The 24,593-nt window shown below is 38.4% G+C and overlaps 1 protein-coding gene across 1 annotated transcript; it reads right to left on the bottom strand.

The window, feature by feature from the left end:
• Positions 1-1,962: 1,962 nt before the first annotated feature.
• ptpa (protein phosphatase 2 phosphatase activator) lies at positions 1,963-24,582 on the bottom strand. The gene is made up of 10 exons (XM_067483921.1): positions 24,485-24,582; positions 23,343-23,452; positions 23,067-23,153; positions 22,107-22,232; positions 21,832-21,949; positions 21,273-21,372; positions 20,685-20,809; positions 18,265-18,365; positions 9,734-9,841; positions 1,963-3,114 (listed from the first exon to the last, which is right to left on the bottom strand). The coding sequence occupies exons 1-10, from the start codon at positions 24,507-24,509 to the stop codon at positions 3,040-3,042; spliced, it is 975 nt and encodes a 324-aa protein (XP_067340022.1). The 5' UTR covers positions 24,510-24,582; the 3' UTR covers positions 1,963-3,039.
• Positions 24,583-24,593: the final 11 nt, after the last annotated feature.

The following is a 24,593-nucleotide window of genomic DNA, read 5'->3' as shown; positions in this document are numbered from 1 at the left end:
CCATTCCAAACATTCTTCCAAAGGAGGCCAAGAAATTCCCTCTTTTTTCACCAAAATTGACTAAAATCTGTTTCCATTACTTAATAATTTTCAACAATTTCTATGTTCAGAACTCAATAAACCATGCTCCAACATTTCGCTTGTGAACCTAGACATTGGCATGTTTCACTCCAGCTTCATGGGTAACTGGCAAATGACTGTATCAACATTAATTCAATTTCTGTATTCAAGTTTGGGCGTAAAGCAACACATAATGCAGTATGTGTATCACAATGTTTGAAAATCCACAAGTCTGCTTGTGATTCGACGGAGTTGAGAGCAGAATGCCGGTCTAACAGCCCACACATTGTGTTGAGTGACATGTTCAGGCTGTAGAGTGAACAAACCACTCCACCACTCTCAGCTCTGCAGTCCAGCATCCTGCATGGAGGGGGAATTCCACATATCATCCTTCACAAGAAGGACGTGTATAAAGTATCCTGACTCATGCAATATTCAACCCCCCCCCCACCCATCTCAGAATCCATCTGCCTCACTGCTGGGTTCATCTCTGGGTCACAACAAAGACTCAGTCTATCTCCAGTAAAATGTCTGGCCTCACTAAGGACTTTCTCTTATGTACAAACTAAATTCACCGGTGGTCCTGACCTGTCACATGAGTCATATTCAGAGAGTCCACACTTTTCTCCTTAGTGGGAAAAACACTTCTGCTTGAAATGTACTGTATACTGTCATAATCTTTATCAAATTTGTTTACATATTAAATGAAGTTTAAATGTTATAAAACTCATCAAACTCAAGTAAAAGAGATTATAAAGCCAACATTATATTTACTGCATATTATACCAGCCAAACTATTATGTTATATCAATATGTCACATAATCCAAGGTCATTGGTTCATTCCCTGTATGGGCCAACTAAGATTTAAGGGGCCTGGTCGATCGGTTTGGGATGCAGAAGGCTGTGGGATTTGATCCAACCCCACCAGGTGTGTCCCTGCCCACCTATCAATGACTACCTCAGGGCTGGTCCTGAGCCCGGATAAAAAAATGGGAGGGTTGTGGCAGGAAGGGCATCCGACGTAAAACACATGCCAAATCAAGTGCGGAACACGTTGATTTTTGACGTAGCAGAATGCTGCACTGGTGACACGGGCAAATTAAAGGGGGACTTCACTTATTTACAACTTGCAGCCTAAAGCTCTAGTTTGGACTAAAGGTTGCAACCCCTTATTTTAAAATGGCAAAAAGTAAAACAAAAGCAAAACAAAGATTAACATATTTAATCCACATCATTTTATTGGAAATTAGTTAATTTTGTATTTATTTATCAAGGGGGGTGCACATTTTTGCACTTAGTGTTTTTATTTTTCTATAAGTTTTTTATTACACTTCTTGATGATTTTATAGGTTCTTCCGATGAAAGAGCATTTGTACCAGCTAAATGTGCACTAAATATATGAAAACAATTCTTTTTTTTAACCTTTTTGCCATTTCAAAGTAAGGGGATGCAACATTTTGCACCCAACAGTAAATGTAAATGAAGGGTCTTCTCCCCTGTATTAATTAATGCCATTTCCTCCAGATGACATCATCTTTAATCATTAGTTTTCATCTTAGATTAAGCCATCTGATTTAGTTTAATATAGAGGCTGTAGTCTTTCTGTAGTCAACCTGCTCCTCCAGAAATCTGAATTAAAAAAACAAAACAAAAAACAAACCTAAAGATGATTTCATCCAGATACAATTTTTAGCTTATGGTAGAGAGATATTTTAATACAAAGAAGGCAGAAAGAAATGTTATACCATTTATATATATGCAATCTTTAAAGCAGAACCATAAGAAGCACTTGTCAAATAAGGAGCAAGCATTGCAGTATTTTATGATCACTGGGAATTATAATACTTTCAAAGTGAACACAGAGCGGCTTTACTATCTACAACAGAAACTGATAACATGTGCATGGCAGAATCACCACATACGTTTATTTCATCTGCGGAAATAACTGTATTAAATCAGGTTTGGCAAGTCAAATGAAATACACAAAAATAGCTTCTCTTTTATTAAATTAAAAACACAGGAAGTGATCTTTAAAAGGTGGAAATGGAAACACATCCAGGCTTTAACAGTGCAGAGTCATTTTACACTTTTAAACTAGAGTCAAATCTGGAGATAAACAAAAAAAAAACTGTAAAAAAACTGCAATATTCTGGGTAGGTTTGTTAAATTTTAAGGTAAAGAGGCTGCACAGCACAATCACAACTATTTATTGATGGTTTGTCAATTTACAGGGTTTATCATGAATTTAAATAAATAACTGGTTGAGCCAGAGACCATGATGAAGACATGGACATATGCTATTGCCATTGAATGGTAATAAAAAAAATACCACAACATACCTCATGCAGTGATTTTTACCTAAACTGCATCAGATGATTATACTACATTCTATTTTGGATTAAATAACTTTGAAGCTTACATCATGTGGCTTGTTCCCCTCTGTGCAAGACCCTAAAATGTCATTTACTGATCAAAATACACTCAACCACGACTTTTGGGATGAAATCAGCAATGAAAATATTGCAGCAAATTTAAGACATTTGGCCTTTGAAGCAAACTGAGAATATACCTAAAATTGAAAAAGAAACTATAACAAAATATTTCAAAGAAGTCATACAAAGTCATATTTGCATCACTGCACTCAGTGAATGAATGTGCTGCTCTTTAGGATCTGCGTTTTGAGGTAAACTCAAGCACCAATAAACACTTTCCTTTCATCAAAATTTAAACCCATATATATTTATATGTATAAATTAAATGACAAAAATATAACAACGCTCCAAAATCACAACCGCGAAATTCTCTGGATTTATTGGTGGGTACGTTATAAGCTTTTCTTGCCCACATGTGTGAACATATGGGGAAACCTATCAGTCTACATGTGGTTGATTTCTTTTTTATTTTGCTACTGTTTTTGCACGTAAAGATGTTGGGAGTTTGGTCTTTTCCATCACGCGTGTGACCTTCCTTCATGAGATTCAAGGCTTCACTGGCTGGATGGAGAGCAGACTACCGAATTTGAAGTGCTGGATCACAGGGAACTTCTCCAAACACTAGAAATGTGAAGAAAAGGTGAGAGAGACCTTTTAGTGACATAATAAATACAAGCAAAAAGTACAAACTACAGCCTTTATCAATCCCTCCATTATCTTTAATAAAGAATGTTAACAGAAGAGGGGAATAAAACAGATCTCTTCAAGCTAATGTGCCTGCTGCCTGCTGTTGTATAGCAAGGTCTAGTTTATTTTCCAATACCACAGTGTAAATGAAATATTACAATCATGATGTGCTCAAAGTGTAGACTATAATAAAATTATAGTATGAACCAAAATATATATATAAAAAAAAAAAAACAATAAAAATTGCTTGGCGGCAGCCTATAAAGTCCTTATGGTGACCAAAAATATACATTTTCAATTTTATATTATTTATATAGCGCAAATTCACAACAAAGTCATCTCAGGGCACTTTACAGAACAAAGTCATGATTATAAAGATGTACAGAGAGAACCTAAGAATTCCCCCTTGTTCAAGCCCTAGGCAACAGTGGAGAGGAAAAAAACTCCCTTTAACGGAAAAAACCTCCAGCAGAACCAGGCTCAGGGTGTGTGGCCATCTGCCTTGACCGGTTGGGGTGAGTGGAAAGTGAAGAGAGAAAAGAAAAAGAGCAAAAAAACATCGGGCAGGTTGGTGGGACCAGTAGCTGCACGCTGCTGCATACAGGGGCCATGACTTATTATATCATTATTAGAATTAGCTAAGAAGAGCACAAATGACCTGCTAGCTCTTCTATTCTAAACCTGATGTTGAGCTTGGATATTTTTGGTGAAAAGAAATATGTTGTCTGGGAAGATTTTAGTGATATATATATATAAGTATTAGAGACTTGCCTTTCATGATTATGTTCACAGGATACTTAACCTGGATGCAATTATGCCCTCTACAAAAAGTAATATTTGGTTATGGAATTTCTAGCAGACAGGGCTGATAGCTGACACCTGAACAACACTAAAAGCTTTTTGGACGTTCACATAACAGTCACTTCTGTCAAAATGGAAAAGAATTAGAAAAAGACATGCAAACAGTGTTTTCGGTCAGAATAGGGTGGATGCCAAAGTCCTAGCTGCTATAACAGAAAATGCTTTCATTTTACTTTACTGTTGTATATCCAAATACACGGCATGTGACTTCTTCTGAGGGCAGTAATATACTAGTATAATAAGTGAAATAACCTATTATTCTTTATATTATATAAAAAGTTATACTTTTAAAAGAAGTATTAAGTAAAAAGTAACCGATTACTGTCACCGATTGACTATAGCCCAGCCCGGGTCACGACATAACAACATGTAGGAACAAGATCATTCATGTTCTACATTTGACGGCATGCTTATACAGAGTAAAGACATTTTTGTATTTTGTATAAAATATTGTTGAGAAACATGAGTATGACTGTTAGTAATGGGATCTTAACACAGCAGATCTTGCGTTCAGCTTTAGTTTTGTTGTGACTGTTGTTGTGTATATCTTAAAACAGCTCTAAACCACAGACATTTTTCCACCTCCACCTACCAGGTTAACGTAGTATCGGGTGCAGTATCAGATAGGATTTATGAACGGGAGTATATGTACATACAGGCAGGATTGGACCAAGTACTCGAAACTAGTATACTAAAAAATACCCATGAATATGCAAATTACTAAGATACAGTATAAAAAGGGGGTGCACGGTAGGAACAATATTTAGAACAGATTTCGAATAACTACATCAAATGTCATGGAAGCAACTGAAGGAATATCATCCAAATAAAGAGCCTGTATGATGGACAGGAGAAAAACACAACAGAATGAGCTGTATTGTCCAATTATATTAAGTTATTGAAATGTTTGAATCTCCCCCTTGGAGAGTGTGTGCTGCTGCTGCTACGACGACTGTGTATTACCACCGGCAATACACGAAGAGCCCACCCCTGCCTTGATCTATGCCAAGAATGTAAATAGTGGCACATAACATCCCAAACTTCCATAGACGGAGTATGCATTGCAACCCAATGAACAGAAAGGCAGAATGCTGCAGGGGATCTTTGAACAAGACCCAACAATCTCCTTCAACAAGCACAGTTGTGAATATTGTTTTATTCAGTTAATCAGCTGAAGGGAAACAATGTGAAATCTTTCCTTAAGCTAAAATAGCTGCTTTCAGCTACGTTGGAAGAATGAATTTGTTAGGATACGTACACACGATTCTCCCATTATGAAACATCCTGTTGAAGTCTCAGTTGTGCAACAGCAGAGTCTTTCCCCCTTTACTTCACTCGCTCGGATCACACTCAAGTTTTCGGATCACTACATAACCACGGTTTCTCCATTTACGTTTCCTGCAATCATCATAGTTGTAGCCACATAAGAAAACATGCAATATTCATGAGGCCACATCTCAAGCTAATCAGAGTAGGAGCACATGAATAACTTGGATATTATGTTAGCAACTTACAAATGGATTGAGATTGATAAAAGACAGAAGCAATTTGGGCTTTTTGTACAGACTTTCAACTTTAGTTGAATAAAATTGCAGTGATTAATTTGAAATACTCAATAATCATATCATACCAGAAATTATGAGAACATAATTAAAACTGAAAAGAATCTTTTGAGTGACTTTGAGTGATATCATTAAAATGGTAATATCACTCATTGTTTGACTTTGTCCCTAAAATGTGATAGGTAAAGCAGGTTTGGATGGTGGAACAGCCTTTAATATTAATAGTTTCCATTTCCTGAGCTTCGCTGACTGGACATGTTCTTGTACCAGAGCAACACTTGAGCTCAAACTCAGAGAGTTAACCTTGACCTAAACGGAATGCTGTAGTTAACTCTTTCCACTTTGAACAAGTTCAAATGGCTGAGTAACCTACCAGAGAAGGCCCTTTGTGCATACTGACACCCAGGTTTGCGGTGTGGGGGTGGAGGGTGGGTTTGGGCATCTGCAGTGGGGAGCCTGTGCTGGGGGGGGAACACACTGAAACTAAACTCACGCACAGTCTGTGGGGTGGCACTGGTCATGATCATCTGTCCACATATGAAGTTGGAAAACATGCCTTAAAGAAAGGTTGTCAAATCAGGTATTTAATCAATATTATACACACGTGTACATATACTTTTGGGAGGGGGGCTGTCAAGTAATTCAATAGTTACATTGATTATGTGATCATAGCGTTATGAGACAATTAGAACATAGTAAGACTATAAGGTGCAACGTCAGCTTTGTTTAAGAATCGAATATTTCTTTCATTGTCCACATGGAATAAGAGAAAGTGAAAGGAACTCAAATCCAAAACGCCTCAGCATTCCTTTAGTTTCTCAGGCAGTATGGAGCACACACATTTTCTTCTGCTGGCCTGCACATTGATTTGGCACAGACAGATGCCCTTCTCGACGCAAACTGAAAAATGTTGACCTGATGTATAAACAAAAAAGGTTTTCTGACTTTCGTTGGCTTTGACACTGTGCAGCCTACTGCGCATAAGTACATGCGTTTCTTTGCCAGCCCTGTCTGTGCATTCCTGCTCACGTAGACTTCATAGACCTCACATTGTGAGAAGGTTACAAGAAGTTCAGTTAACCTATAGGAAGGTTTTACAGATATAAAAACATCCAAGGATCCAAAATTCTAAATAAGAGAGAGTAACATTCAACCTTGTTTGTCTTTTGAGGTGTGCATCAACAATTTTACAGATGTCCCCTTATCAATATAGTCATCGGACAAACAACATTTCTGGACCGCAGTGATTTTTTTGGTTGCAGTACTGTAAGTGGCCACTAGGAACAAATGGATAAAAATGTGCTTTATCCAGCAGCTTTCATACATTTGTGGTTTTAGCAACAACAAAAAAAACCCCATCACATTTAGCTTCCCCTGTTTTTCGGTCTACAGCTCTACACAGTGCTGTTCCACACTGTAGCAGAGTAAGAAGATGGATTCTAATCACCCAGACAGGAGTTTTTGTTTCATTTGGTTCGCTATCCATTGTAAAAGATGCACAACCTGACTGTGATTTGCAGTTGACGGTCTGGCTGGATTTTACTAGGTCTGATATCTGCTGACTAGCACAAAGATGCGTGCACCCTTTAGACCTACAAACAGAGAGAATAAAATCTTTCCTTTCTGGCTAATTGCCAACAAAGCTGAACATTATGAGGGGAGAACTTATTGCAGATCTTTTGTATATAGGTCTTTATGATTATATAGGGCTTTTTCCTGGATACTCAGATTGTGTTTTGGTGTTTTACCGACTAACACGTTTTTCCTTGAAATGTTAAACTAGATGGTTGGTGATAATAATTTAAGGATGTGAGATACTAAGACAAATCAGCTACATCAAAATGTTTTGTTTGTGCAACAACTCAGTGGTTGTCTCGAGATGAGTGGAAAAACACTTTTATATGACTTGTAGTATTATTTAAAAAAACAATTTAATCTGAGGAGAAGTATAATTTCACAATTTATGTTCCATACAGACAACAGGGCCCCAGAATCAACTCCTCTCTCAGACAGAAATCTGTGGATTCTGCTCATTTATGTAGTACAACTCTGCCTGAAACCCTGTGTGGGGCCAGGAAAAGGGAGAGAGGAATGCAAGTCTACTGATGGTTGCTCCAGGCTTGGAGGAAGGTCGGGACAGAGGGAGGGGAGGATTTTATGAAGGCAATGGCAGAGCAGGAGGGGGAGGGGGTGATGAGGCGGAGGGGGAGGGGAACGCAGACAGCTTGGCCCCTCAACTCTTTGGGAAGACTCACAGGCTGCTCTGGAAAACACAGGATGTGGGCAGGCGGGGAGAGACCGGGCTTAGACACCCCCCCAACCCCACCCTTAATCCCATCCCTCCACCTTCACCACCCACACACACACACACACACACACACACACACACACACACACACACACACACACACACACACACACACACACACTTCCATTCCTCTCTTAACCCTTTCCTGCCTTTCTCTGACTAAGGGCGTTTGGCTCTTAAAGAACTGGTCACTGTTAGCTTTTAGAAGTCATCTGGCATCTTAAACGGCATGTAAACAAGAAAACGCAGTTTTTAATAATCAGGGTGAAAAAAATCCCATTCACACAGCTACATTTCTGTTTCAATTTCTGCTTTCTGACATTTCTCTATCTTTTTTTTTTGGCTGTGTTCATGCTGCTTCAGACTGACAGTGCAGGGGGAGAGAAGAGAAAGAGGAAACACATACAGCTGATCCATAGCATGAAGGCAAGTTATTTTGACTTTTATGAGGCACTTTGTGTGGGTCAAATGTTCCGTCTGACTTCGAACAGACTATGCACATGCACTGTTTATGCAACTGCTTATAGACCTGGTTACAGGTATATTGTAGATGGCAGAAAACTAAAATAAGGAATCTACTGGGAGAACAGGTTTCCCAAATCCCCTGCCCCCGTTTTTGGAAACCGGCTTTAATGTTTACATGACAATTAAGAAATCAGGTTTCCCAGGAAAAGCCCAGTGTAACCTGGTTACTCGAGTTTATGTAAATGCAACTCATGACAGTGCTAAAATGTTGGTGAATAGAAGTTAAGCATTTTTCTAAGGTTAGCATGCTACTATTTGTTACAGGTAGCAATAAACAACATCTGTTGAAGGGAGTGTCAGCTGTGGGACAACTAATATTTTGATCTGAAGATAGGAGCAGAGGAGAAGATATCACTGTTAATCCAGAGCAAAAATTGCGAACCATCCTGTATTATGGGATATTTCACATCAGGTTTCAATTGTTCCAAGAGGATGTACGTATACTAATGACTTACTGTAACTTTTTCTATTGTGCCACCATCAGGTCGAACCATTCATTGGCCTAGTACCTTGGAAAATTAATGACATTAATGTCCCAGTTTTGCTTTTTTGTTTAATTATAATTACCAAATGCACTTTGTACCTAACCACTGTGCTGAGAAGGGAGCTGAGTGACGAAGCAAAACTCCTCAGCCCACGTTCCAAGCCCTCACCTACAGCCGCGAGATACCAAAAGACACCAAAGACAAAGATGCAGATACAAGCATTTCAAAGCATTTACTTGTCCTGGCTCAGCCTTAGAGATAGGGTTAAAGAGAATGCGGAATAGAGCAACTGCTCCCTCAGCACATCAAAAAGAGCTAGTAGAGGTGGTCTGGGCATGTTATAGAGAAGCCTCCCTGGTGCCTCCCACTGGAAGTTTTCCAGGCACCTCCAATTGGGAGGACATTCCAGGGTAGACCCATTAGAGAGATTATATGTCTCATCTGGCCTGGAACCACCTCAGAACCATGCCAGAGGAGGTGAGAAATGTCATTAAGAAGAGGGACTGTCGACTGCCTTGACAAACCTGCCACCACTGTGACTTTAGATAGAAAATAATGGATGAATAATTGTCAAATGTTTGAATACCAACATGTCAACCTAATACGTTGAGCAATCATATTTAATACAAGATGAAATCACCGTATTTCAACGCAATTAGCACAAACTCTAAATTATAAAAGTTATCTTCATGTAGTGGATTCTTTTGTTGGTTTCTTTTTTGGCAAACTGTATATCCACTTGTACTCTGTCCTTAGCAAAGCATTTAATGGACTGAAAACAAAGGGAAGGAGAGACAATGAAGCAGGTGTACCTCTGCCTTGTACATTCTGATCAGACCCTGGTTGACTTTGGACCAGGATGGAACAGCGCTGATGTTCCACAGCTGGTTGGAGTGTTCAGCAAATGGACCGGTCTTCATCTACAGAACAGAAAAAGAAAAGTGTTAATGTCTGGCAGGACTATAATGGAGTAAAAACCATAGAGAATCCAATGACAAAGCTCCAAAAATCAGATAATGATCCTGAAAACACACAGTTGTATATGCTAAAGGATGAAAAGCAAAAAAAGAAACACGAATGTTGTTTGCTTGTCCAGAATTAAGATAGTGAAACCACTGACAGAAATGTTCACAGTGACTTGTAAGGGCTGTGACACAACAAGATTACGGTCAGCTGCCAGCCAGTGTTGGCCCTTCAGTGTGTGTCCGTCACCCTAGTTGTTGCAATGTATCCTGAATATTTAGCACAAGTTGGAACCCTGTCAGCAGTTTTTTTAAAAAGGATACCTTCATCAATTTACGAATTATTAATCCTGTCCACAATCACCTTGCAGACACTATCACCAACAGTGAATCTTCTTTACCCGTGTTTAGTTGCTTGCCAGCCTGCAGTCTGGATTAGCTTGTTCATTTGTGCTACTGACGGTGCCTCCACTGTTGCATAAAAAACCCAACGTAAATCTAGCCAGAAACACAGCTTCAAAGAGTCACGTATTTCTTCATTCCAACACATCTGGCTGACATAAATTTGTCCAAACTGATGTGAATCGCCATAACTCTACCACAGATCTTGCACATGTTCAGCTGACCAGTCAGAGTAAAAGGAAATGCCAATTTGGAGCATTCGTGGCAACGTAAGTAAAAAAGTACAGGTTTTGAAATGTAGTTAAAGTTAAAACTAAATTAGAAACAGATCGCACCACCACCCCACCCCCCCAACCTGGGAAGGCTCATATTTTTGCTTTCTTCCCCTGAATTTTTAGGAGCTTTCATCATCAATTTTAAAAGCTCATCCTGTTTTATACCATTTGTTTGACAGACCACAGGGTGCTAAATTATTTTAAAGAATAAGCTGAGTCCAAAATTCGCTGTCACTGTGTGAGAGGCAGGGTAAGCCCTGGACGAGAGGTTGCCAGTTTGTAAAAGTATTTGCATTATTTCAAAAATGTGTTCATCTGAATGTTGTCAGGATCTGCAGCAGCAAAAAGGACAACCCAAAATATTGTGCTTTGTGTGCGCGTGTGCGTGTGTGTGTGTGTGTGTGTGTGTGTGTGTGTGTGTGTGTGTGTGTGTGTGTGTGTGTGTGTGTACGGGGGGGGGGGGGGGGCAGACTTTAACAAGCCCTCCTGGTGATCCCCTACAACTGCCCATGGTTATGTGCACAGATTCTCTCTCTCTCTCTCTCACCCCCACCACCCCCACCACACACACACACACACACACACACACACCAACCGCAGGGCACATCAGAGAAACCTAGACATTACAGGGAGAGAGTCTGGACCAAACTGATATATTTGCAGATTTTACTGGTGCAAACAATCTGGACCAATGCTTCACTATAGCTGTTTGCATCAGAGACAACCAAAACTGAATAAAAGGGATGAGGCAAATCCTTACATTCTTACAAGTGTACATTTAAAACTGGATCAAGATCGACAGGGTTTAAACCTACCTGACAATAATTAGAAAGCATGGATTTGCCCTAGCCCAGTAAAAATACCTGAAATTTCTACTCAAGCACAGTAACAAAGTTTGTTCACTTGGTTATTTCCCATCTCGGGATTAAATGTTAGTTTAAGCATCTATATGGTGATCGTGAACAACACAATTAATTTAGAGAATGTTTAGGCAGATTGTGTTTTTGCGTCAGGACCCATTAGCGGGAAATGCCGCTCTGGCTTTTCAGCCCAGCAAGTTGATGCATGAGAAGAGAACAAGAAGACAAAGAAGGGAAAAACACAACAAAAGCAGGCAAACAACAAAGTCAAGAGGGCACATAGAGGGCTCATTTTTCATCTTTATCTCATTTAACCATTCTGTATTTCTGTTTAACGACATGGCCATCTGGCATAAAAAAACTGAATGTGGTCTGTGGTGGGAGAAAGTGGTATAAAAATGATCAGTTTGGGTTTTTTTTTTTACAGCTTTTATGTGCATTCTTGCTCTTCCACTTTCCCTTTTTGGATGACAAAGGCAGACTACCACCACCTGCTGGTATGGAGACTTATTTCCTCTCATCCAGGCGCAGAACATACATGACAGTTGGCCGTTGGCTGTAGTCGTTGCAGTGTTTTCAAGTGCCCGTTTCTGGCCCAGGCAAAGGCAACATAAGGTGAGGCAACAGTTGGCCTTTGTTGTCGCTAGTTCTTTGGCATCGGCTCAATGTGTCACTGCTCTAAAGTCAGATTTTTCTAACAGTTTTTGTGGTTGAAAGACTGGTTGAGCAAGTGAGAAATACAATAGATTCCTTTGTCAACAAAGGAATTGTACGCAGCTAAAATGCCCTGTAAGGGATCAGATCCCGTCATGTATAAAGGAAGATCCTATATTTTAATAAGTAAAGAACTCAAAAAGTCAAAGGTGAGGTAACAACTTGGAAATTCTATGCAAATCAGCACACACTAAGAGTTAGCTTAAAAGCTGCTACAATAAGTATATATTTAAAAAAATAATAGATCATCTGACTATTTGGTCACTTTATCATCTCATTCTGTAGTATTGCATTTATATGTTTAAAGTGATTCCACTGCTTTTAATAATATAATCGAGACCAGGCTGACTGTTCCTGCAATCACCTAAATAAAAATAATACATTTTGGATTCAACAATGAGGCTGTTGCCATACAGATAGACAAGATTAGTAAAAAAAAAAAAATGCAGATAAACAATAGGTAGACATGCACTTTAAGAAGTTCAGCTTGACAAAAAAAAAAAAAAAAAGGTTTATCAATAAATATTAATAAATAAATGAAGCAAACACTTTAGAGTGTTTTCCCACCATTTTCTCTCAAGAGGCGATGGAAACCAAAACCAGACCCCAGGGCATCACCCCCCCACCCCCGCCTCCCAAACACACACACACACACACACACACACACACTTTCCAGCTCCTTGCATGACAACTTATGGGGGAAGGGCCTAGAAGACTGAGGAAAGGGGGTGGACACAGCCTGTATTCCCTGGAGGAAAGACTGATTCACAGCGGCATGTGGGGAAGGAAGTGACTAATGTTTGAGAGCACACACACGCGCGCGCGCACATGCACACAGTACGCATATGTGTTTATTAAAACTGATAAAAGAGCATAAGTTTGAAAATTCCACATCTTTCAATAGGAGAGAAATGTACATTTGGACTCTGTATAATGGTTAGGTTGCCTCAGTAACAGTAAATAAGGGGGAAAAACAAGCTTGCATTGAATTAACGCTGGATTTAGACAAACATTAGCTCAACATTAAAATGATAGAATGAGCTGTGTTGTGATGCAAGTGTAGTTTCATGTACTGGTGAGATAATGAAATTCAATGCAGTTCGAGCTTTGCATCAAGACAAGGAAAACATTCATCTGTGGGAAGCGTATCACATACACAAGTTACGCATCTGCAAATATGTAGCTATGAAGAGAGAGTTTAAACTGTACTTGTTTAACAAATGTGTGATTCAAAATTTTGTAAAACAACTCAAACTCTAGTGTTATTTAGCGCAATTCCACTAAAGGGCACTAATGTAAATACTGCACTATCACTCCACTGTGACTTTGTTCGTACGTTGAAGAAATAGTTCAGGTGTTGAACCCTGATTTAATTCAAAGCACTCATGACATTATATTAGTTTGAAATACACTCAAGTGTAGTCTAAAAGGACTATAACACCAGGTCACAGCAGATCATTGGTTCAGTTTTTTGCATTGGACGCCCTTCCTGATGCATTCCTCCCCAGTTTTACCGGGTTTGGGACTGGCGCTGCATGGCTGGGGATGGGGATGGGCAGCTTGGGGTTCGGAGTCTTGCCCAGGGACACTCTGACTTATGGTCAGGGAGTTCCAGGTGCGAACCTCTGACCCGATGGTCGGTGGGTGGCTACTCTGCCAACTGATACGCAAATAAATACACAAAATATTAAAATCTGATTTAAAGAGATGTGCACTCACACAGAACCACATGACATCAAAGGTACTTTAGAAACTTATTTCTATGAAAATATTACTAGTATGAATTCTATCCCCTTGGTCCCTGAATCAGTTTGATCCTGTGTGGGCTAGGTGAGGTGTTATCCAGACAGTTAACACAGGACACGTCAGAGCTCTGAATGTCCACTTAATATTTAAATTCAAACTAACTTCACTTCCATGGAACATGAATGATCTCTTTTTGACATATTATGAAGTTAATGACCACAGAATTAATATCATTGGAGGGGCCCTGAAGTAGCCATATCAAAAATCCAACAACACAAATGAGCAGCACTCCATTCATACCAGACATTTAAAGGAAATACTGAAAGCTGAAAAGAATCTTTTGACTGGGAAAATATATAAAGCAGATTTGAATGGTGGTAAAGCATTTAATATTAATACTTTTCATTTTCTGAACTTCACTGACTTGGACATGTTCTTGTACCAGAGCTACAATGAAGCTTAAACTTAAGAGAGTTAACCTTGACCTAAACAGAACGTTGCTGTTAACTCACTAACCCACTAGCCTTTCACTTTGTACATGCTCAAAATGGCCGAGTACCCTCCCAGACCCTTTGTGCATACTGTCACGGACCCAGTTTTGTGGTGTCAGGGTGGAGGGTGGGGTTGGGTGTCAGTGGGGAGTCTGTGTTGGGAGAAACACACTGAAACTGAACTCATGTGCAGAGTCTGCGGTGGAACTGGCCATAATCATCTGTCAAGATCTGAAGTTAAAAGACATGCCTCAGAGAAATCAGATATTTAATCAATATTAAATAACTGCTCAGACATAAACTCTTATGTGCCATTTCAGTGTAAGAGGATAAAAATCTAACCCTGCAGCGAACATAATATTATCAGAAGAAACAAAAATAGTCAACAAGAGTTTAAAATAAATTGTATTGGTGCAAATCTTTTCATCACCCTTGAAAAATTAAACCAACAATTGTACTAACCAAGTGTGCAATAAATATGTTAACGAAAAAAATCTATAAAATAAGGAGATGCAAAATTTTGCACCCCACCGTACACTCACACACCCTTTGTCTGTCTTAATGGCTATCAAACGATTAAAATAAAAATTAAATTAATTATATTATTTGATTGACTTGTCAAAATTATTGCATAGATCAATTTTTGGTGTGAAAATATTTTTAAAAAATATTTTAATTTGCATTTTGAAAAATTTTAAAAAGGTAAACATGTTTTTACACTTTTATTTTTTCACTGTTCATATGTAACAAGGGCCATTACAAAATGATCTTGTATAATAAGGAAATAAATTCAAAATGCTTTAACATTCTATCCATTTCTAATGTACTACAGATTGCAATTCTGTATTTCCTGTTACAGCTTATCCCACACGCTTGGGTTCACCAGATTATCATGTTGTTCAAATGTTGAATTTGGCAAAGAAGGATGCCCTTCATGATGCGCGCTGGCTTGCGCTACCTCGCCCGGGGACACTTTGTCATATGGCCGTACAATTTTTTAATGCAGAATTTTTTCCTGTCATTAATAATAAAAATTAACACCTTATTATAAGAGCCCTAATTTTTAATAGACGAAGATTTTATTTATAAAGGATGTAGCATTTTCAACCTCTCTTTTTTTTTTGTTGGTAGCGATTGTGAAATATTTCCTGTCTGGGAGCAGGGGACAGTGACCTTTGCTGCCCCCTGTTGGATGTGCCGTGCACTCCATCTGCCCCATCACAATGCAGGGACGAAGGCATGTTGTCTGTGTACATAAAACATTTTCACAGCTCATGTTTACTGCTGCATGTACATAATTTACGTAGAGTATGAAACAGGAGTAATGCTGCTAATACCCAAAGGGTTTTCAAGGCCACATATTTCTGCTTGACTGATTACTGTTGTAAAAATACATTTACTCTGATAATTATTATGCTGCATTCTCTAACTATTAAAATATATTTGGGGTGGAGTCAGTGTGCATAATTTATTAATTACACGAGCATTTAAAACAGCCATCATGTTAATTAACTTTAATTGCATTAAGTGCAGTTCATTGTTGTTTCAAAAAAGTAGGTTGATTTTTAATCGCCACACTTCTAAGCCACAAGCAAAGTGAGAATATTGTCTTGTATTGACTGGACTTACAAATGCTGCTGCTATCAAAGCCGTGGTAATGCTTCCTTTTTTGTTACATTTCATTTTGACAAAAACAAAAGAAGAGAACAAGAAGGAACAGCCAGACAAAAACATAAAAAATATTGTAATATAATTATTACTGATTAATCTGCTATTTTTTAAAATCAATTTTCCTCGTAGGAAAATGGGAAAAATAATTACAATATCATTACATATTCAATGTGAAATATTCAATGTAAAATTGAAAACAAAAAAACAATGAAAAACAGAAAAATGTAATTGATGGAGATGATGTCTTGACATAACAGCAGCATCCTTTCATGAATGCAAAGAGGAGAGAGTGGAAAAAGGAGGAAGGAGGTGTGTCTGAGTGGAAAGAAGGAAGAGGATGTAGCAGCCCCACCAACGCCCTCATCTACTTCCCTCCCCTCCTTTTCCTTCAAAAACTAAAAACAACGTGCAAGGTTCCTGCTCTGGCAACGTCCCAAGTCAGTACATCTGCTTTTTTTTCTCCATCTTCCCCATTCTCAAGAAAACCACATTTAGCTGTGGTTTAATTTAAATCTGTTACAATGTCCAAAAAAATAGACAAAGTACTAACAAAATACACATATTCTTTTACTGAAGAAATACTCCTTTAAAAACGGGTCTGTGGCTCATCCAGAGAAATGGTAAAATTACATGTGTCCCTCTTTTTCTACAGACCTTAACTAAAAAGAGTGTTATAGTAAACTGTAGGTCACAGGTCCATAAGTACAGTTTAACATCATGGGCCTTCTTCTTCATGGCAAAAATCCAAATTATTTTATTTTACTGTTTACTCTTTTTTACTGTTTACTCAAATATGATTAACTAACTAAAACCTAAAAACATAAAATCTATTTAAAATAAATACACATTTCCAGAAAAGTTGGGACTTTTTGTTTTAAATGAAAAAATAAAAATACATTAAAAATATCTGTAATTTGCCAATTTGGATTATTTATCTAAAAAAGTATAGAGAAAAGATTTTCAGTTTTATAGTACAGAAGTACTGCATTAGATCCTGTGAAGCTACCATGATGATCATAACCACATGAACTTTGGAAAACTACTGCTACTTTCAGCCTTCCACCTCTGCACACAGAAATGCAACCTGAATTGCAGAGCTCTCTGGGCTCAAGATCCTATCAGAGGGACCAAAGGGCAGAGAAAACATTCTGTGATCAGTTGAGTCTAAACTTCAGCTTGTTTTTCTTACTAACTGATGCTTGATGCCTTTATACAGACACCAGTAATAGGTATCAGGTCCAATACTGCCGTTGTGCCCTCAAAACATCTTAAATACCACTTACTTTAACCTCACATGAATGGGGCAGAAGGGGGAAAAAAAAGATAAGTGATGATGACAAAAGCAAAGCCAACTGCAAGCTTTGCTCTGCTGAAATCTTAAGATCCATCCAATGCCAGTTCTTATTACAACTATACTATTTTAACATGTTTAATATTTGTGATTGACGTTAAAAAAAGTTATTTGACATTTGTCTCTATAGGTCTACATTCTGTTATTGTCTGTGCACTTTAAAATTCTGATTTGTCTTGTTTCTGTTTCAGTTGATTTGCCTGTTCCACCCTGACTCTACTTATTGTCAGGTGTGTGTTCTTTCCAGACCGTCATACACTGGAAATCTAAAAGTTTAAGTGTTGTCTGCATGAACATCAGAGTGGTCATTAGCAAGTGGAATGCAGCTTAGATAAATACCTGACTGACTCTTCCAGTAATTTTTCCTTATTTACTTTTATCCCAAGCAACTTACAAGTGACTGAAGTTCTGTGTCCTGCTCAGAGACACTTTGACATGTGTGGTTGGTGGACAAGCCAGTCTACTTCCTAAGCCACAGTCACCAGTCAAACATATTCCACGTCTTCAGTGAATCTAAAATGTGAGTAAATTACAGTCTGCACAGCTGAGGGGAACTGCAGAGCTGGTCATAATTGATTGTAGTTGTCAATACGAGTGACACTTTTCTGATTACGCAGTCATTTGATTCAGTGCAAATCTAAAACATTATTTATAGTTGCTTGACTATGCTGTATTGTATGGTGCAATGCCACCAATGTGCACAATCAAATTTACTATAAAATAAATAGGACGGGGTTGTTACCCTTACAATGAATTGCTTTCCACAGAGTTCAGTTAGTATACTGCACATTTAAGATACAAGGACCAGACAGATCACACTACGAGACTCTAGTTTTTCTGAGCAGAAAAGCAGTGTGTTTCTCTTTCTCACCTCATTTATGAACTTGATACAATCCAGGAACATGTAGTCTTGGTGATGTTCATTCACCACCCTCTCATCGATAAAGTGGCGAGGCTCAAGTGTGGGGTGATCTGGAGGGAAATTCAGGTGTAAGTGCACAAGCTCACCAGCAGGTGTCACCATCTGCCTTCTCATAAAAAGAGTTTCGACAGACCGGTGCAGTAATATGGTCTTAAATCGGACCCTTTTACCAATGCACAAGGGGAACAGAGCTACAGCAGTGACCCAGTTGTCACTTTAATCTGATAAACCATCATCTTATGTGCCTTTATTTTATGAATAAAAAGCTTCAGCCAGATTTCACAGGCCTTTGTCACAGTATAGGAAAAGCACAAGTTTACATGTTTGAATATATTGTGACTGAATTACAAGTAGCTGCTTTAGTTTTAGGGTCTTGATACTGTGCTTGCTAACTCACTGTCCAACATGGTTTATTGCTGCTATAAATGGGGCTACACTGGACAAGTAACAACTACAGTGACATTTATTTATTGTCTCCCATTTTTTAGTTCTTCACTCTTCTATATAATGTACAGTGAGTCATCAAGTTCAACAAAATGCAGTATGACCTGCTATCTGCCAAGATTTTTACACGTGGGTCAATAATGGCGCTGCACAATGACATAACCAGGGCCCATATTTACTCTCTCAAAATAAGACCTAATTGGCTGAATTTCCATGATGCAATTTTATTCCTACTATTAATGGAGAACAGAAAAGGTGCACATTTATTTATCTCGCCACCATGTAATATTCTGTTACAGTGACAAAAACAAATTGCCGTTGTTGGAGTTTTTGAAAACAACATACAATAAATAACTGTCTCAAGGACCAACAAAGATGCAGGAAAGATGCACCGAAGTATCAACGCTCATAGCTGTGGAGGCGAACTCGCTTCCTGGAAAAATGATCCGAACGCAGATGCACACTAACTCACAGACACTTCAGGGATCATAAGGGACAGCGATTTGTTAATTTTTTAATCGTGTCGCTCATTGTGAGATACAGGGACATGAGGATTGGATTGATACATAAAGAAATTGAAGAGAAATGTAATATAAACAGCTTTTCATAATTTGATGCTGTGCTTATAATAAAGCTTTCCATTAAAAAATTTCCCACTGTCTAAACCTACTAAACCTCAACTCCGGAAGATTCCAACATGTCCCTCCAGCCCACACTTTGAAGCAGTGAAAGTCAAAAAATTGTGAGGTTATTAAATATGGGCTAAGAACTGCAGCGAAAAAAACATGACAGAAACACCTTCTGTACAGATGTAATGTAACAGGGTTTGCTGTCTGATATAAACGTGCAAAAGTATAGAGACTAGCATGCAATGAGCTTATTACAGTTTACAAAGATTTGCTACTAAATGGATGAAACATGATTCTTAAAGCTACTGTGCTCCTGGAAACATTAAATACTTTAGAAATGTTTTTTACACTTTTTTTTTTTTTTTTACAGAGGTCTACAGAAATGACCTTGTACTTCATGGCTTGGCTTTTGCCCCATCATGAAGCAGGAATTGTGAGACCATATACAGTCGCGTTCAAACTGTGAATACTGGAAGTATTCAAACGGTTTCAATTTTTCACATTTTACTCCATTGTAAGTTTGTTTTAAAATCGAAAAAATGCTTCCCACCCCAATCTACACACTATAAACCCTAATGACAAAGTGAATTTAGCAAATTAATTAAAAGTAAAAATGTACATTTACATAAGTATTCAGATCCTTTCATACCCTTACCTGTCCCTGCAGTGTTGTCTTGTCTGTAAGCTATGCTCATGATTCTGCTTTAGATTCCTTACAGCTCTCATTTTAGAGAAGATTTACTTCAAGAGTGTCTTTGGATTTGGCTGCAAACATCTTTCAATTCTGACCAGTGTCCCTTCTCCCATGATGCTGCCACCACCATGCTTCACTGTGTGGATGGTATAAACTAGGTGTAAATATGTTTGTAAAATGAATACATTTCCAAAGATTTTGAAAAAATAGGTTTCACTTTGTCACTACGGGTTATTGAGTGTAGAATCATGAGAAAATCCTTTTTTTGCACATTTAAATGTGTTATTGTGTTATGAAATGGAAACATTTGTATTTGTTTCTCATGAATCTACACCTAATCATGTGAAACAAATTTTTTCAAAACCTTTGGAAATTAATTGAAGATAATTAATTTTACGTACATATTCACACATTCACAAAACGTTCTAAACTAATTGTATGTGACGCTCACACTTTTGTTCTCTATTCTTATTTTGTGATATCCTCCTCACCCTCCTGCACAAGCAACCTCACATTACTCTGCGTGCATCTTATCACACATTCCTGTCACGCTTGTTCATTTTTCCTATACTTGTTACTGGCCTGTTGTTGGACATTCTTACCTATAAACTGGGAACTGCCCCATATGAAAGGCAGAAACTGGAAGTCATCTAGTCCCCACACCCCTTGACTTCCAGCTGGCTCCATTCTGTAGGTTCTCTGCAGCTTTCTCATCACTGAGATATACCTAAAAAAAAAAACAAACAACAACAAATAAACACACACACACGCACAATCTTTTCTAGTGATTCCCATCTCCAATGTAAATACACTATGTATGTAAAATCTGCTCTAAATTATCAAATTATATGAATATGTCACACATATCTACAGCCTGGGCAGGGAGTGCATGCAAAAACTAGAAACTAGAAACTCAGTACTGCAATATTTACTGAAAACAATGTCAATTAGACAGGTAAACTGAAGTATTGGACAAACTGAGATTTTGACCCGATGGCTGCACTGTGTAAAATTATAAGAATCACCAAATCACCTCCTCTTGGGTAATTAATGCGGCCACAGCTATTGATTTGTTTTAGTTTGGACCAAAAAGTAAGACCAACTGATTAACACTGCCACCAAACAGAAATCAGTTACATTTGTTTAGCCGTTTACTTCAAACGAAGACGACTACAGCAGCAACAGCTTACCTGTTAAAAACCTTAAAAACGATAGCCAGCTGATCATCTACCTTGAGAGCTCCCACCTTACAGAGACAGCAGAGAAACGCAGCAAACGCAGCTTCGTGACCTGAAAAGACACACACACACACACAGAAAATGATCCTCAATCATTACCAAAATCTGTGTGCAGTTTTAAGTCTTTGCCTTAAAACTTTAAGTGTGCTCTTTAATACTTAACACTAACTTTTTTCTTGTCTAGATTTTTACTCCTATATGACTAAACAACCGCTGACTTTTTAAACAATCTGAATCATCCACTCAGTACAAAATAGCAAAGTTGCAGTGTATTAGTGCACCTCCCAGTGGCCAAGCACAAGACTGTCTCTGCTGTACAGTGGCTATACATGGCAACCACCAAACTTTTACCTTTGTTTCATAACAACACTGAACTGTGGTCCCTTAAATTGGGCTTTTTGTCATAAATTTACAAAAAGAGACTCTCTCATGTCAAATTGAACAGATCACCTAGCAGATCAGCATTACTAATGACCTGACTGAAAACACAGATACACAAACACTCTCTTACCAGTTCCATAGTCTATCCTGGTGGGGTTGCCTACAGACTCTTTTAGATAGACTGCTATCTCTGGTGCTGCAGCAGTTCTGTCAGCAGGGAGCACTGCTGACACCAACGCATCTGCTTCCTACACACACACACACACACACAAACATACACACACACACACACACCACACACACACACACACACACACACGATGACCTGTCAGCTGCAAGTTTCAACATCCAAAGGATGTGCTTGTATTCAGAAATGTGTGTTAGAAAGGCAATGACAGTACTGACCTGATCTAGTTTAGCATACCAGGTTCTAAAGGCCTTGTTACCGAACCGGGAAGGCTGGTCAACAGGAGGGGTCTCGTTAATCCATCGGTCCAGGATCTCCAAAAGATCTAGTAAATTCTCCACTGTCTGTCTCCCACACACACACACACACACACATAACTGTAGTAGCGGCCTAACCAATCGGATCACTGTAAAACCCAAGTCATCTTTCCCACAGGATTTTGTGAAACCTCTAAAAATAAATAGATGTTTTTGTATGTTTTATAGTTTTTCTCTCAGGCATTCTACATGTCCCACACAGTTATAAAACGAATTTTACAGGAAAAATAATAACACAATTATTTGCTCATGATCAGAAATTTCAGTTGGACAGGCCTTAAGTGACCTCTCTCTTCTCCTCAACCTCAAGCTTTGTCTAAAGAAAGAGTCTGAAAATATGTTTAATCTTTACAATGTGCATAACATGTCCATAATAGTCTGTTTATCATGAGACAAACAAATATCCGCTGCCCTTATTCATAACACAAACAACTACTTTCGCATTTTTTGTGGACATCAAGTGTCTTTTTGACTGTGTTTTGTCTCTCAATCATGCTGTCTCATTTTACAGTCATTTAGTGTGTCTTTTGGATCACCATGTATATTTTTATGATAACTTGTGTCCATTTGAATTTGTTTTTTTTTGGGATACCGTCCACAGCAGTTTTAAATCCCTCCACTTTGCATAGTGGTACTGGAAAAAGCTTCTTGTAAGCGAAAATGCATTTTCTAAATCTAGCAAATTCATAAAAGATTAATCCTACATGCACAAATGAATGGAAATCTGATCAGCTGTCATGAAAAGACATCTTGTGCTAAAAAAGCTCTGGCAAAAGCTAAATCCATTTACAGTTTATTGCAAATGAACTAATACACAAAGAAAGATGCTCTTAAAATCTGATGATATTAACGTTTACATACCTTAGACACTTTATATTCACATGTGAGCTTCTTTCCCTTCACACCTTCATTCAGTGATAGAATGAAGCCTATGTAATCAGCATACGCCTGCAAAAAGGAAAGACTTAGTGAACTGCACGTTTAAAAAAAACAGCTGTTTTGAGAAATGTGTTAGTCAGAGTAGCAAAGTAAGTACATTTCATTTCTTTTGAGTAATTTTGAACTGCTTGTGCAAAGTGCCACACATCAGACACACACCTTTAGCATGATGACATATGTGAACAAGCAGTAACCTACTTGAGATCGCTTCCACTTGCCCATGTCAGGCACCATGCTGATTTCTTTCTTGGGCACCATAAAGGTGATGCTGGCTGTGACTTCAGGTGTCTCCTCCTCAGGAGTGGATCCTAAACAATTCAATTTAAAGAGCAATTCAGAGCAAATATCTTACAGTTTTGCAGCAGCTTAATTTAAAGGACTGGTTCACATTCTTTGCACATCGGTGTTGAAAAAGTAGTCAGGTGGCTATATGAACACTGATATAGTTTTGACTTGCTGTAATAAGAGATCCTTATTGTGTAAGTGATGGGGGCCAATATCCAGTCCACCCTCGGTTTCTAGGAGTATTAAAAGGTTTTCTGAAGGCAATGAAAGGCCTTCATCCTTCCACATTAGGTGACTATCTATCAAAGTTGCAACCTTTGTTTTTACAAAACTTGCCGGTCCTGTATTTTCGTGATAATTTATGGAAAACTTTTCGCATTAATTTACTTGAAATCCAATTGTGTCTATAGAAATCAATATCTAGGAAAGGTACAAAATGCATACACGATTGAAAAACAAATGTAGTGTAAAAGGTTACAGTTATCATTTACCGGGCTGTGGCAACTCTATGAAAGAGCCAATAAAAAGCCGGAGTAGCCCGTTAATCCAAATGTCCAAGCAACAGCTTGAATGACATGAACGATAATCGTTCCATCGGGGTTTGTTTATCGTTAGTTTGCATTTGTACGCAGAGTAATGGAATAATTCACCCCAGTCACTTGTCCTGACGGTGTTGTCCGAAGGAGCGTTGCATCACTTAACTGTCCCATAAATTCCCTCTGCGTGCTAGCTAACCCCCCTCTGGCTAGTAGCACAACCAAATGAAGGTTTTAAAGGCATTTGACAATGACTGCTAACAAAACAACACTTGACCTTATGTAAGCAAACAAATATAGAACAAGTGTTCCAATTATAATGGTAGAAAACAAATAAATTAGCTTTGCTTTACAAGAACGGTGATATGCCTTCCGCGCTTACGTGGTAAATTTTCATTCCCTTAAATGGGCCGTGCAGTACTATGGTGTAACTGCTTAATATACAAGCTTTTACCACAACAATACAAAAGCGGCACAGAACTTTCTGTTGGTAAGCACAAGCAATCAGCTATGCTTTACCTGACTGCTGCTCTGTTTCCGCCATGGTTGAGATACTTCTTCGTGGGCGTTAAACGGGCTTAAAACAGCCAGACGTCACTGAATACTGCCCCCTGTTGTTCGCAACATC

Source organism: Channa argus, chromosome 18 (assembly GCF_033026475.1).
Source record: "Channa argus isolate prfri chromosome 18, Channa argus male v1.0, whole genome shotgun sequence".
NCBI lineage: Eukaryota > Metazoa > Chordata > Actinopteri > Anabantiformes > Channidae > Channa > Channa argus.
This window is presented reverse-complemented; position numbering and strand designations above follow the sequence as displayed.